Raw genomic sequence first — 16,487 nt, forward strand, 5'->3', positions numbered from 1 at the left:
TCCTATAATCTCAACCATCAAAATCCTAATCATCTTCAAGGTCCAGTTTAAACACCACCTTTGAAAAGATCTTGCTGTCTATTCAGCTAAAATTAACTTTATAAGCAGATGTGCTTCCACAGTATTTTGTTTTTAACCTAGAAGTTGTTGCATTCTACCTGGATTTACGGTTTTGGTATTGTAATGCCTCCCTTGCTCTATTAGAATGTAACTAGAGAGCATGAACCATATTAAGCCTCAATAAAATCACCAGTAAGCAGTGCAGTACCTTATATAATATAGGTGGTTTAATATAAACACCTACTAAATTAAACCAAATCTGAAAAGAACTTTGAATATTATTAAACAATGATGAAAATTATGAAGAGCAAAATGCTTAGAAAGAACATGGCAATTACATCCCCTAGGTCCTTCTAGTCTAATTATATACCAATTAAACATAAATCCTTTCACACAAAAGAGAAAGACTACTTAGTTTTGAAAAGTCTGCATGAATAAACAGGCTTAAAATAAATGAATGTAAAAAAGTTATTCTAAAAGTTAAGCATTATAAAATTAGATTTTAATCAATCATGTTTCATCAAGTCCACTATCCTTGATCATGGCATATGCTTCAACTACCACACTGTTTCTGTTCTTTAGCAGAGCTCTAGTAAAGTTATCTAAGGGTTAAAATTAATTAATTTGAAACAACTGACAACTAAAGTCAGATAATTTAGGAACCATCAAATATCTATGGCCTAGGTTAAATTAAATCCTAAAATTATGAAAAAATCTATAAATGGAATTGAGTCTGTGAAGTTTTACATTTTATAATTATTATATAAAACCAAACATACTAGACATTTATAAATTTAAAACTTTAAACTTACATAGATTCCTTTGTCTCTCTTACTTTCAAATTTTAAACTATTTTATTCTTAGCAAACTTTTTTTAAAACAAGATTTAGAGCATAGTAAGATTTAGCCAACTGACCCATGAACAATATGGACTTCAACTGTGTAGGTCCACTCAGATGCGTATTTTTTTTCAATAAATAAGTTGGAAACCTTTTTGGAGATTTACATACTACCATGAAGTAATTACACAGATTATACTAGCTACCATAAAGCAATCATAATGCTGCTTCTGCATTATCAATCCACAGATTATTATACCGGCAAATAAGTATGGATTTTTTCCCATTATCTTTTCATTTTTTATATCTAGTATAAGTAATACATATAACACCCACAGTGTTTTGTATCATATAAGACAATATTGATGTAGGTATTGACAGACAATTCACTTTCTAAATCAGTAACACAGCATATGGTATAGAGTAATGTATAGTAAATGTATTTTCTCTTCCTTATAATTTTTATAACATTGTATGTAGCTTACTTTATTGTAAGAATACAGTATATAATAAATCAAACTGACAAAACATAAATTGATCAACTGTTTATCAAAGAGGCTTCAGTCAAAAGTAGATTACTAATAAAGGTTTTGGGGAGTTGAAAGTTATTCACATATTTTTGACTACCTAACCCTTGCATTGTTCCAAGGATCAACTATACTTCACATAGAAATCTAGATTATGGGGAAAAAACAATTATTTCTGCAGTCAAGTATGCCTGCCTCACTTGAGTAACTTTAAGGTTATACGACAAACTGTTCTAGTCAGATGGAGAGGAAATAATACACGAATGAAACAGAAACCTCTAACTCAATTTTAAATGCCACATAACTGTTCTTATTTTGTTAGCTTGTGAACTGCCTATAGGAAAGATGTGCTAATAAAAATATGTTCATGGGTTAGTCAATTTTTATCCTTGGACCAAAGGTCATAAATTACTCAGGATAAATATTAGAAATAATTTGCGTCCACACATTTCTGTTATACAAAGCTGATATATCAAGTTATGGAAAAACATAAATTATAAACTTTTTGTTTGAAAAATATACAAAAACTTGTTAGTTGGAATATTAAAAAATTTACAATAAAAGCAGTTAACAGTACTACAAAAAGCAGTTATAATACTAAATAAGCCATATTAAAATTGATACACATTTTAATAAAACAGGCTAAGCTATGTGAAAACTAATTTATATTCTTTGCATACTCTTTTTTGCATATGCATTTTAACTTTCTCTATAAAGTAAATTAAAGGTGGGAAATAGGCCAAAAAAATTCAGAATCAACATTATTTTAATACAGCATTTTATGATACTTTGATAAATAACAAAATTCAGTCTTGGCTATAAATACTATTATTTAAAAAGTTAATAATGGCTTTCTGTTTTATCTAGAATGCTAACACCAACACAAAAAAATAAACAAATTAGCCTGGCTGGTATAGCTCAGTGGATTGATCACGGGCCTGCGAACCAAAAGATCACAGTTCGATTCCCAGTCAGGGCACATGCCTGGGTTGCAGGCCAGTCTCCTGCAGGAGCCAGTTACCAGCAGGGGACACACAAGGAGCAATCATACATTGGTATTTCCTTCAGCAAATATTTTCTTTACCTCTCTGAATCTCAGACTCATTATCTCACCTACACATACTGGAAGTGAGAGGGCTGATTTTATGTCCTATTCTAAAAATTATTATTTGGTTACATGAACAAAGTTTCCACCTAATCTGTATATTAATGCTAGTTAAAATATGAGAATTACAAAACATTAGACACTAAAAATTCAAATGGGAAAATTTAAGTTTTATATGAACAAATACACTTGAAAATAATCAGGTACTTTGAAATTTAAAGACAAGCAACAAGGAGTAAAGAATAGTTAAATGTGTTGATAAAAGCATAATCAGAAAACAAAACTATATGGCTAATAAATGCCCAGTTTGGGGATAAAAAATATTATAAATTAATGATTCCTCTATTTTAGGATGTTGATAATTAGTAACCTGATGTTCATACAGGATAAGCATGATAAAAATTACATGTATTACTAACTGATTCTGAAACTAAGCCTACTTTACTCTGGAAAGCCAAAATCAAATTATTTTTATAAAGAAGCAATTCTATTGCTTATGAAAGTATATAAGCATGCTAATACTACTGTAAAATGGCTAAAGTTGCAGAGGAGGCATACATACAGCATTACTTTTGTTCTTTATGAGATTTGGCCAAAAAGAATTAATGAAAGTGCCATACAACTCTATCTCCAAATTTCATTTTTAGATCAAGTATAAAATATAAGAGGAGACAGAGAAAACCCCAAAGCTTAGCACTGCCCCCCAAAAACTCCTTACATATTAGAATTCTATATTCAAAAAAGAAAATCCTTTACTGCCCAAACAACCTGTGAGCAAAAAAAAAAAAACCCATTCATCACAGATCTCTAATTCAACCACCAAAAGAGTCAATAAATTTTAATAGGACTGTGCTGAGGTTCTTTCTCAGACAATATGAAAAATGGGTAACTGTTCATTTTGCCAAACCAAAATATAAATTCTGTTAATTTGATTATATAAAATGAAACCTTACTCCTGAAAATTACAAAGCACAAAATATTAATTAAGATCTTGAAATAGCCCATCATATTTGTTTTTTAAAAAAATATCTTACTGTAATGAAGTCATTCCCTTTAACCATTCTTCCTTGGTAAAAAATCCCATGCTTTCAGCCTCCAATTTCCACGCTAAAACTAACATAATAATCTGGAAAGAACAGAACATAAAGGATAGGGGAAAAGTCAGCATAGAGATAATCATGTCTATATTTATTATGGAGAGCACTTTTATACAACTATTTACATCTTTCAAATATTAAAGAATACAGCCTTTGGAATTATTAACTATAAAGAAATTCAGATGAACAAATTTCTTAAAAGTAAAAAGTTCTAACAGTTTCTGGAGATAAATCACCCTCAACTCTATCACAAATGACATTTCTATCAAGAAAGAGAACTCATGACCAATTTAAATTGATTAAAAATATCCTAAATAAAAATCTACAATGAAAGACATGAAGACACAAAAATCTTCATATAAAATTAAAGTGTCTCAATTTTTAGAAATTTATGAATGTGCTATACCCCACTTGCATCCCATTCTACTCAGAAATGAAACATACATTTTCAGGTTCAACACCAATGTCTTCACAAAATTTTTCCATTCCTTCTGGCCCTACAACTTCATCAGGACCTTCAAAGACAAAAATAATTTATATATTTTATTGCTATAATTTAATATCAACATAAAACACAAGCCATTGTGCTAAAGGCATCTATGAATATACCATAACATTTCCACACATAACTAAATTTAAATTTTTTTAAATGTTCTTTAAATACATAAAATAAAATTAAGAAAATAAAAAATGAAGCAGCATTAATATCCACTATAAAATATTTACTGAGAGACTTCTCTAATGAAAATTTTTGGCAATGCATAAAGAAACCTAAGAAGTTTTGAACTCTTACTCCACTAGAATGTGCCAGTACCAATACACAATTTAAGAAAATAATCAGAGAATATGTTTAATTATTAAAACAGAAGGCCATCCATTACCCTTCTGAATATACCCAAATAAAAACTTTGATAAAAAGATACACATATTATAGCCCTGGCTGGTGTAGCTCAGTGGATTGAGCGCAGGCCTGCGAACCATGCGATCGCGGTTCGATTCCCAGTCAGGGCACAAGCCTGGGTTGCAGGCCAGTTCCCAGTGGGGGACACATGAGAGGCAACCACACACTGATGTTTCTCTCCCTCTCTTTCTCCTTTCCTTCCCCTCTATCTGAAAATAAATAAATAAAATATTTAAAAAAAGATACACATATTATAAAAATGACACCTTAAAGAAATGACATTCCAATTCTAGAATGACATATTTTTCTTATCATCTTGGCTCTCAAGTAGACAGTAAAGCATTGGTTATGTCACTTCAATGTAGAAACAAATGTTTAATCCTTCAGTTAACGTGACTATCATTTGTCCAAAAATCAACAATACTTGTCTCTTATTTTTCTCAGTAATACTAAATATAAGTCAATGCAACAATTGTCATATATTTTGTTATCAGATTCCAAAAATACAGCAATTACATTACTGTTAGGTTCTTTTTGTGACCAGGTAAGATTAAAACAAATTTGTGGCAACGTGGATGGACCATGAGGGCATTATGCTAAGTGAAGTAAGTCAGAGAGCAAAAGACAAATACCGTATGAGTGATGAACTTATATGTGAACTATACACTAAAAAAAAAACAACAAAAAAACCCCACAACCCCCAGAACCAAACTCATAAATACAGAGAACAGATTGGTGGTTGCCAGAGGTGGGAGTGCAGGGTAAACAAAATGGGTGAAGGTAGTCAAAGGTCCAAGCTTCCAGTTATATAAGTCCTGGGATGTAATGTATAGCATAGTGATTACAGCTAATAATACTGTACTGCACTTGAAAGTCATTAAAAATGTAGATCTTAGAAGATCTCATCATTAAAAAAAAGTTTTTGTAACTATGTGAGGTGACAGATGTTAACTAGAATTACTTTGGTGATCAGCCTGCAATATATCAATATATTGAATCATTATGCTGTATAATTGAAACTAATGTTATATCTCAATTTAAAAAGACTAAATCAGCATGAAATGTAATAGAAATATGTTTACCACACTTGGCTTTGAAAATATAGTTTTGAAATATTATTGTTAAATTAGCCAAGACAAACTTGTTTTCCTTTTTTAAGGACTAAAACTACTCCAGCTTTATAAATTATAGACTAAACCAAGGCTGCTCAGGTGGCATTTTACATCACCATCATTAGTTCACAAGCATGACATGAAGCTAATGTCCTCAAGGTTTTTCTTAACAGAAGAATGTAGCCAGCCAGTATGAGGCCAATGTAATCTGCAGTTTCAGATGACATCCAGAATGCTAAGGCAATGTGGTCTGAACCAAAACCCTTTTTTAAATTTGTTGGTTTAAGTACTGCACTTATTTACACAAAGAGGCATTAAAAGGGGAAGGGGTGACAATTATAGAAAGCTTTCACTTCCCAATATATACCTGGAGGATTTTTTCTTTTTTAATGAGAATGTGTTAAGCAATTTAAAAAGCACAAATATACAATAATGCTGTTTAAAATATATCTGATATATTAATAAAGTTAATAAATATAAATTTAATAAAACAAAGTTTTTTAAGGCACTATAGGAATATATTCTGAATTTTTCTAAGCAACAAGTTGACTTGCTCTTGAAGCTGCCATCATCGGCAATTAGAAGAAAAAGCTGAAAAGTATGTCCAGAAATATCAGTTACTGTTATAAAATATAGCCTCCCCAGCTACTGTGAGATTAGTGATTCAAATTAGATTAGAACCAATTTAAAATATACACTAAAATATACAATATGCTAAAACATGTAACATATATATATACTAAAATATATAATATACATATAAGACCTCTCTGGAAATGTTAAGAGACTTTCCCAAAGTAATGCAAATACTAACAGACCTAAATTAAGGTTTATACTAATGTTCTTTTCCCAGATTGCATGTTCCTAGTTCTTCTTAAAACATACTCTTCCAATAAGCTACTCCCAGGGAGAAGAATTTAACTAACTTTCAAACAACAACAAGAACAAAAAAAACAGGTTTCCAATCAATTTAAGAAGCTATGGAAATGTTTTAGTCTACTCTACCGCTGGATACTTTATTAGTACTGCAATTCTATCACTATTTTTGATTCTTTATAAAACTTTCAAAGTGCCTTTTCATTTTCCATGTTTTTGTTCAGTAATAGGCCCAGCCTATTACTGAATCTTTGCTAATTTAAGTATCAGTCAAGATAGGAGATCTTTCAAAAGGACAAAACCTTTAGGCTTATCACATATAACCTATTAATATTATATTCACAAGGTTAATGGTAAAATATTTTAAAACAAAAAAATCAGAAAACTGATTTTTAGTAACCATAAAGAAATTTTCTCAGCTATGACCATAGAACCTAAAACCATGACAGCCACAGATGATCAGGAAAAAAACTAAACTACATGAATGACACAGCATCTTCAACATGAGTTACATAGGAGCTACACTGGTAATTCTGAAATAGTATTGCAAACATATACAATTAGTAAATCTGATGATGTGATACTATTACTCTTTTAATAATAGCTGTTACTGAGTTCTGATTATATACTAGGTACTGTGATACATGATTTGCATGTGTTATCTTAAGCAAATTACTTAATCTAAGCATCACTTTTCTCATCTGCAGAACAGGGATAACACTGTCTACTTAACAGAATGGTCATTAGGAAAAAGTTATATAATTTAAAAATAAAGATAGCAATTATTATGCTGGCTACTACAAAAATCCTACTACAGGAAACAATTGTTTAATTATAATCTTACACTAGCCAGAAAAGTCCCCTAGGAGAGGTAAAGCAAGTAAGCATACAGAGGAAAAAAAAAAGACTAAATTTATGACATCTAGTAACTTTTATAAGTAAAATAACATAAGCAACCTTTTGATTCTATATCATGCATAACAATAAAACGGGCATTTTGAATAATGGGTCAACATTTTAAATGGAGGTCAGTAATAAAATGAATTCCCTTTATTTAATTTGGGTTAGTGGTTGTCTTGGGATGCCAGTAATAGCAGTTTTTCTGGTCTAGAAAGAATCTGTTCTGTTACTAAACATTTTTTAAATAATACTTTTGGGATCCCAACAGTGCAGTTATTGCCCCATCTCCCACCCTAAGGGCCTTACGGTTAGCCCAAACTTACATTTCAAGTTCAGAGTACACTTTAAGCCTTAACTTGATTACACTACATATAACACAATGACTGCATATACACTGTTTTATTTTAAACAAACACTTATAATGATGATACAAGAGGGGAAAAAAAGAGGTAAGAGAAAAGAAACAAGGTGAGAAAAAAGAGCTTTAAAATCAGTGAGACCAAAAGCATTGCAATGGGGAAAAACTTTTCATATATGCTTATGAAGACATTAATAATAAATGGGAAACAAACGTTCTTCTTCATATTATTTGCTTAACACTTTGGCTTCATCCCTGACTTTGATTTTGACCCCACCCTAGGCCAAAAGCTTTACTTACATATGCACCACTTACAGGATTTAATTGGTTAGCTTCTTCAAGAAGCCTTGATAGTTTCCCTGATACTTTCAAGGTTGGGTTACATAGTTCTCCAACGAAATTTCATAGTGCATTGTCCTAATACATTATTTATCACACTGTATTAGTATAATTCCATTTATTTTTAATTTACTGTATCTCTCATAGTGCCTAAATAGCAATTATTAAAGATGTGTTACGTGATGATATGCCTGAGTTTTAAATCTTTTACAATGCCTCCCAAAATTTTCAGAAAGTCAGTTTCTGGTTCAAAAAATTTCAAATGAATATTGAAAAGAAAAATAAGGACTATGTATATTTTAAAATGTTTTATCACGTACTTTATGTTTTACAGAATACCAACTCTACTTTAACCAATGAATATAATAAACCAAGAAGTGAATCTGTTTGTTTACAAATTGTATTAATAGTAAATGAGTTTCACCCCTTTCACTAAATAATCACTAAATTATATATTTAAAGACCAAGCCTGAAATTGGCACCAAATTCTTAGCCTACCCACAATCCTCAGTCTTGACCCTGATCCCAGTGCACAGCACTAACACATAGCAGGCTGAAATAAATAATGTTAAATAAATGAACCAAAAAAGAGTTTTAAAGCATATGACTGATATCTTCTTATATTATTTTCATTACCTGCATACTCATAAAACCAAGCCAGGCACTTCTTGCTTGAAAAATGTTCCTCTCCACTTATTAGTCTAGCAGGGGGTTGGGATCTGCAATAGCTTAGAAAACACACAAATGCCTAAGAATTTATCATCTCAATTTTTAGTGAAAAGCTAAGTTCAACATGAACTATGTCAATTCAAACTACACCAAGTTTTTTTTTTTTAACAGTTTGTGTTATGGGAAAAATAGTGGAGTTAAAAATAGTGGAGTAATATTTGCAAATTAATACAGTAGTCTATACGTAAAAACTTGCAGCTAACAAAACCCAAATTCTACTTTGTTCACTATCAAATTCCAAATATAGCAACAAAATTATTTCCCCACATTTCCAAAGACCACACAGAAGTCGAACCTAATGGTCTTAGTGCAGTACTGGTAGTTGGGAAAGTATAAATCTTTACAATGATTCTTTTGAATTCCATGTAATTTATACTTGTGTATAATAGACATACACTTGAAAACAAAATCTTGCAAAGTATATTTTAATACTGTCAATATTTCAAAATAAAACTACATATTTAGAGTTGTTTATCATCTACCAAGATTAAATTGCTATTTAATGGTAAAAGATGATTTAAAACCTAAGGGTATATTTAAATTCCACCAATTAAAAAACAACAACAAAAACACCCTAAAAGATAACATTAGTACAAATAATTGGGCCAAGGTCTTTAATCCAATTCTATTTATCTTTTCCATAAAGCCATTTAAAGCTGAAAAGTTCATAAATTGCCTTTAGAATATAATGAACTTCAGAGAATCTTTTCTCCAGGATCTGAAATAGTTACTATGCCACAACAACATAGAAATGCTATAACTCCTGCAATGGAGTAATGCAATGTAAAATAAGGGCACCACATTTGAAAGTTTAAGTTGATAGCAAAGTATCACCTGAGTTCTACCTACTGCTTGACTATTTTGAAGTGTTTAATTCAAATAATTTCGATACATTATATGCTTAAAGTATCTAAAATAATTAAAAAACTAATCTGCATGTTTCATAATATTTTGAGCTAGTGAAGTAACCTTATCAAGTTCTAGAAATATAATTAGCCTGTTTTCCCAAACAGTATAATGAACGGGGAAAAAAAAAAACAACCCTGAATCAATTACAAAAAAGAAGATGCAGACTAAAGAAGTTACCTACCTCACATTTTAAGCAGATCTTTAAGGAGAGTTGCATTAGCTCCCCATTATAAGGCTGGCTACAGTCTTCTTTCAATGATAGCATCTGAAGTTGTCATACCAAGTGCCAACCACAGATACAAAGACACTCCATAAGGAGATTTCAAAAATTCACTTCTCACACCTAAATTGCAGTAATTTTTTGCAGCATTCAATGTTACTATAAGACCTCAATAACATGCTACAATGGGTTCAAGAGCAGAGCTCTATCTACAGCTCTGCTTTGTTTTCTTTTTCTCCAAGAGGACAGAGTACAACAGCTCTCAATTATTAATATTTATGTTGAGCGCTAATAGTATCCTGAACACTAGAAAGTAAAACGCATGGAGGGTCTTCTCAATTCCGTATATAGACACATGGCGCAGGTGGAGGCACTATACTTCAAAAAAATGGGCTCCTGCGATTTAAAACAACAACTGCCTGGATCCTCCAAGTTAGACTACTAAATCTGGGGGCCAATTACAATATGCGGAGCTTTTCTTTCTATCATTCCCATGGCTGCTGTCAGGTCAAGGTAGCTCATGTCCTGCTCCTCTCTCCACACTCTTACAAAGAAATTCTTAAAGTGACCCCCTTCCGAGGCTCTGTTTGGAGAGAAGGCAGAGGAGGGATTAAGGGAGCAGGGTAGGGGAAAGCGCAATTTACATATGCTTTCCAGTTTCCCCACCATCCAGAGCACGTAGACTCTAACGCGAGGCCACTGGGCTCGTCCCTCCACAGGCGCCAGAGAGCACACGCACTGAACACGAGGTGGAGTCCGACGCAGAACACCGCGAGTGTCTGCGTCTACCACGTAGCTTTATCGGGGGTGCGGGGTAGTCACCTCTCCCCAGCTCAAGCCTCTGAGACCCGGCCCACCTCATTCTCCTCTAGCCATCCAGCAACAGAGGGAAGATTGAAGGGTGGGGGAAGGAGGTACCTGGAGATTTTACACTTTTTGAGGCCTCCGTCTTCCGCTACTGCTGCTGCCACCCCAGAGGATTTTCTCTTCTTCTTCACTGGCATCTTCCGCCCTCCCCGGCAGGGCGGGCAGGGGAGCCGGGGCAGGGGGTTACTGTCCGCTGAAGATTCCTCAGTGCTGGCACCCGGTTCACAGAGACAGCAGCAAGCGTAGGAGCAAAGTCTCCAGCCAGTACCACAGCGGCCCAGCCCGGCGTCCTGCCGCTCCTAGGTCTCTTCGTCTCTCTCTCTCTCCTAGGCAGGGCGGGTCACTTCTCGCCGGTGGACACTGCGCCTTGGTCACACAGGGAAGGGAGAAAGCCTACAGCACGACATCTCCACCGCACTCGTACAGCTACAGGTTCAGTCCGACCCGGATGCGCCCTGCCAAGAGCCGGAAGTGACACAACGCAGAGTTGGTCGCTGGGAGGGGCGTGGCTCCGGTTGCAACTAGCTAGCCGTCTCCCAGAAAGGAGGATGCTGTGTACCTGCCAGGAGTGGAGAAATCAGATTTTGTTGGCCAATTGACACCCTTTGTTGGTAACCACTAATAGTCTAAAGTTGGCCTTAACAATAACCTGGTACAGTAAACCAAGTTAAACTTCTGAGCTTTTCCAGAGGCTAACGTGAGGAAGCCTCACATTGTTACCCCCCCCTTAAAAATGCACATTTTCTTTATGCACTCCCCCCTTAAAAATGCAAATTTTCTTTATGTGCCACGATCAGCCCTCCACTCTCACACCCATTTTTCGTTGTCCCTGACCTGTTTCCCTCATTAAAACTTAGCTTTACCATTTCTGACCTCTCAGACAAGAGACAGTAGGTGGTCACTGACCTAGTAAAAAAAACTTTGGGAACGTTTCTAAAGGGTCTTCCTCCAAGCTTTATTACCCAAAACGTTTGTAATCACTCCTTCACTACAGTGAAAGTATTTTTTAATAAATAAAGGTTGCTGCATTTAAGATTATATAGTAGAAAGTCACTTTAGTCAGTATTTAAGTTTGTATCTGTAAACCAAAGTGTGATTGCAGAGGATAAAAAGTTTCTTTAAAATAAGTAACAGTTCATGTAGTTCTAGTCAGACGACTTCCACCTTGACGCTCTCATTTGTCCAATCAGAATTCCCATTTCCTTAGTGCCATTAATTAGTTCACACTGACATATGACCTAAACCAGGTGGACCAGTCAGTGCCAGTGACATGAAACTGAACCACCAGGAAGCAACTTATTTCCTATGGACTTGAACCTGAGAAGATGTTGGAGAATGAAGCCAAAACTCAGACAAGACCAGAGTCAACCAGAAAGGGAGAAAAAAAAGGATACATGACTTTACAATATAGGGCCTGAAACCATGATATCCCCTGAAAATATCATTGCAATAAGCCACTAAACTCACTACTTTGCTTATGCAGTATTGTTATCACCAAGTGAATGTTGTTCCTGAATACTGTAAAATACAAATTCAAAAATACATGAGGACAAAATATCAAATTTGAATAAGATCAAGTCTCTAAAAAATAATATCTGTAAATACGGACAGAGGAACATGTTAACACTCAAGGCAATCAGCAACATCTAGACTGTCAAAAAATCTTCAAGAAAAAATGACCCAGATTATGCAACAAATGACTGTATTTTCCATATATAATGTGCCCCTGTGTATAATACGTACCCACAGTTTTGGCCCAAACTTTCAGGAAGTCTTTAGTTTTAATTTTTTAATTCAATTTCTTATTTATTTATATTTAAATACTTGTTTTTTGTTTTATACAAGAATTTTGTAATTTTTTGTATTTTAAATGAATTTCAAAGGAGTTACACTTTTCATGCATAAGCATAAAGTAAAAGAATTAAAAACATTTATATAGATATGGAATTAGTACTATCCATGTATAATGCATGCTCTTGTTTCCCTCAAAAATTTGGGCAAAAAACTGCGCATTATAACAGCAAAATATGTTAGAAAGAGATAGAAATTTTATATCAATCATTTTCCATATATGATTCTTATTTGAATCTTGAGCCAAACAATCTGAACAACATTTATGATATTGATAAGGACAACTGGAAATTTGAACACTAGCTGAAGAGTTAATGAAATTCTAGAACAAAGTTATTTTTAGGACAGCACATCAGCAATGCTTGGGAACGGGGATGGGGTGGTAACTGAGAGTGAAGACTGCAAAGAGACACAGGGAACTACTTTGGATAAATGATATTCTATGTCTTGACTGAGGTGGTGTATATACTTCTCAAAGCTCACTGAACTGAACAACTACGATACATGCCCTTATACATTATTCCTCAGTAAAACTGATACAAAAATTGCAAACCAAAATAAAACAAAAAATAGACTGCATTTGAAATAACAAGGCTTATTAGTTCTTCAAGAAGTGAGCTATAAATGCTAAGTATCCCTTTTCACAAGTAGAACAAAAGAAATGGAATGAAATCTAAATGAAGACAAAGACCTCAGAGGAAACTGTTCAAGGGACAGCCTTCCAGAGAGCAGAATTAAGGCTCAATCAAGGGTTAAGGGTCCTCTATAATGCCTCTGTGTAGCAGGATACCAGCATTGCTATGGCCCAATTGACTACTGTGTATCTTCTTTTCTAAATAGGAATATTTATTGTGGTTATCATGTCCCTTCTCTACTAACAATTATATGAGAGTGGAGATCAGATAATTAATTCTTTCTTAGTTCATAGGCCACCAGACCATAAGGAACCACTTCCAGAGATAAAGAAGAAGACCCTACCACATGTGAAAATTTGGGAAATTCGACTGAATGCAGTGACTGCAAGTAGGATAAGAGCCTACTTACATGTATAAAATTCTCTGGAGAAGAGGTAAAAGGCTGGGTCTATGTACGGTATTCATTTATTCTGTTATTCAACTAATATTAATAATCACTTAAAATAAACCAGAACTGTTTTTGTTTAGGGATACGAAAGGCAGGTATGAAACCTGCATTCATGAAGTTCACAGTCTGGAGGGGGAAGTATATATAGCCCACTTGCATTAGTAAACAAAGAATAGGGTCAATCACTTGTGCTTGTTAACGATAATAAAGGGATGGTGATTTCCAGATTCATGTAGATCATTTTCTTACTGCTTTCTCTGGTGAATACCTATTGCCACCACCAGTCCCTAAAAATGGAGCATTCCATTATTCCAGTTACTCTCACAAAAGCATTTCCTCCTGTGAGCAGTATGGAAGGGCCTAGTTATGTGGTGTTAATCTTATCTGCTGCTCATGGACACACTGAAAGTACATTATCTTCCATCAAGAGAACAGCTACAGTGGAGAAACAAACTATGACAGTACTGCAGTCCCTTGTTGAAATGGGAAAAAAAGAAAAGTAATGAGAAGGAAAGAGAGGGATGAAGCATTTACCTTGAGCGGAAACTCATGTTCTGGTTTCAGACCACTCACTGACTTTAGGTAAGACACATAACTTCCTTTATCCTTCATCTTACCCTACTGCTACAGAGAAGGATGTAGAAAAAGTGATTAAATAATATCTATCTATAATGGCAGCAGGCATATATTTATGCCAAATAGGGCAGAAGGCAGAAGGACTGAGACTGAGCCACAGTGTTGTCATCTATTCGACATGTTGGTTATACATGCATCCCTTAGCATTGGGGGCTACAGCATGAAGCTATGAAAAAGATCCTTTAAAATAGCAGTATCTTGTATCACAGCAGCCAATATAGTGCCCTAAAATGTGTTGACTGAGATAGTCCATATTTTAACACCTCTTTGGAATAGGGCATTTCCACCTGCCAGAAAAACAAGAAAACAGAAATTCAGTGGTTTATGATATGCCACGTTATTGTGGTCCTAAATTTATACAGATTATGTCCCTGTCCATACATTAACACTGATTTTCAAAACAACCCTGTAGGTCAAAATTTTGTAAAATATTTCCATATATGTAAACCCTGAGAAAGACAACTCTTAAGAGAACAGTAGAAAAGGGATGTTAAAATAGGACCACCTGTTTCTGATCATCAGCAAAGCTCATTGGAACTCCTAGCGTTTTAGAGAGGCCCAAGAGTTCAGGACCATGTAACACATGCCATGTACCCATGACATGTACCCCTTAGCACACAGTAGTATGCTAAGCAGTATGCTAGAGCGCATCTATTGCAGCCTGACTGTGGCTGTGGTTCACTCTGGTACCCAGACTGAGGGAGTGGCCACTCTCTGTAACATTACTTGTTACCATGATGAAGAAAAAGGAAAACATGGTGAGCCCTATGCTGGCTCTTAAAGGTTCTGTCCTGAAATGACAAAACATCACTTTTGTTTAAGTCATACACCTGAGTTCCTCATGATAGGAATGTATAATTCTCCTGCAGAGAGAAAGGCACTAAAAAGATATGGGATTGGAATGAAATTTAATTCAAGATCCAGGAAAGAGTGAATTCACAGAGTAGTTTTGATGGGGGAGTAGGGAAACCAGAAGATGGGTACCTGCTTCTACCTCATATTGACACATTGTTTTTCCACAGATGGACGCAATGATCTCTCTCAACCCACTTGTTCTTCTAGAACCTTATCACTCCTACTTAGTAAATGGTGTAAATAATCATCATCATCTTCATAATCATCCTTTATCATCAATATTGGTTCATTAATTGTGAAGAATGTACCATGCTAATATAAGATGTTAATAATAGGGGAAGCTAGACATGAAATAATGGGAACTTTCTGTATTATCACTGCAACTTTTCTATAAAACTAAAACTCTTCTAAAATACAGTTTATTTTTAGCAAGTCAAAGTGAACGGAAATATAAATTTAAAGATAGTACAGTGCAGGAAGAAAGAGGCTAATAATTCAGGTAAGCTACCTTTAGTATTCATAAAATTCTGGATGTGGGATCACTGGTAGAAAGCACTGTCTTGTCTATCAAGTGGCCAAAAGCAAAACACTTTCAACTTGAAACTTTACCAGAAGCACTAAGAATTAATTTTCAAGAAGGAATTAGTGCTGGACACCTGATTTTCTGTCCAGAATGTGAATATGTACCCCAAATGAAGAAAAATAGTTCACCAAATCGAATCACTACTGGAAGAGAGTACATTGTGTTGATGACTTGCTGCAGAGAAGAACTCTCTTTTTGGATTAGTGGTAGAGAAGACCAAAAATGAGAACAGGCAGGTTGTGTTTAGGTATGTTCTTATAAGCATTTTCATAGTTTTAAGCGTGGTGGTCCCACTTTCCAGAACAATATGGGAAAGATGGCATAGTGGAATTAGTTTCTTAAAATGAGAACCATCATTGGACTGATGGATTGACCTTTTTAAGTTTTGCAACCTTGAATAAAACATTTATCCTGTGACTCTGTTTTACCATCTGTATACTAAAATACATGCCTTATCTAGACATGGCAGCATGGCATTGTTGAAAAATAAGAACAAATATGACCGAGTTATCAAAACTGCTAAGGTGTACATAATTACTTATCAGCTGGAGTCCCTGAGTTATACCCTATAAAAATAAAGTTCTTTTCATCTAAAAAGGTGATTTATTCAAGGTTATTCACAGAATCAAAGGATGGGACA

At 34.3% G+C, this 16,487-nt stretch overlaps 1 protein-coding gene across 3 annotated transcripts in view; it reads right to left on the minus strand.

The window, feature by feature from the left end:
* DCUN1D5 (defective in cullin neddylation 1 domain containing 5) overlaps positions 1 to 16,487 on the minus strand; it is a 76,760-nt gene that overhangs the window by 21,538 nt on the left and 38,735 nt on the right. The window contains exons 3-6 of one of the 3 annotated variants that reach the window (XM_037142202.2): positions 10,891 to 11,398; positions 8,751 to 8,842; positions 4,073 to 4,143; positions 3,566 to 3,657 (exon numbers count right to left, since the gene is read on the minus strand). In XM_037142202.2, coding sequence (XP_036998097.1) covers positions 3,566 to 3,657; positions 4,073 to 4,143; positions 8,751 to 8,842; positions 10,891 to 10,976 — 341 coding nt within the window. In that variant the 5' untranslated portion in view covers positions 10,977 to 11,398. Of the gene's footprint in view, positions 1 to 3,565; positions 3,658 to 4,072; positions 4,144 to 8,750; positions 8,843 to 10,890; positions 11,399 to 16,487 lie in introns of those variants that run through there. The other 2 variants (XM_037142203.2, XM_053670434.1) reach the window with 2 other exon arrangements.

Source organism: Artibeus jamaicensis, unplaced genomic scaffold, assembly GCF_021234435.1.
Source record: "Artibeus jamaicensis isolate MK-2021 breed Jamaican fruit bat unplaced genomic scaffold, CSHL_Jam_final contig_585, whole genome shotgun sequence".
In the NCBI taxonomy this organism is placed as follows: Eukaryota; Metazoa; Chordata; class Mammalia; order Chiroptera; family Phyllostomidae; genus Artibeus; species Artibeus jamaicensis.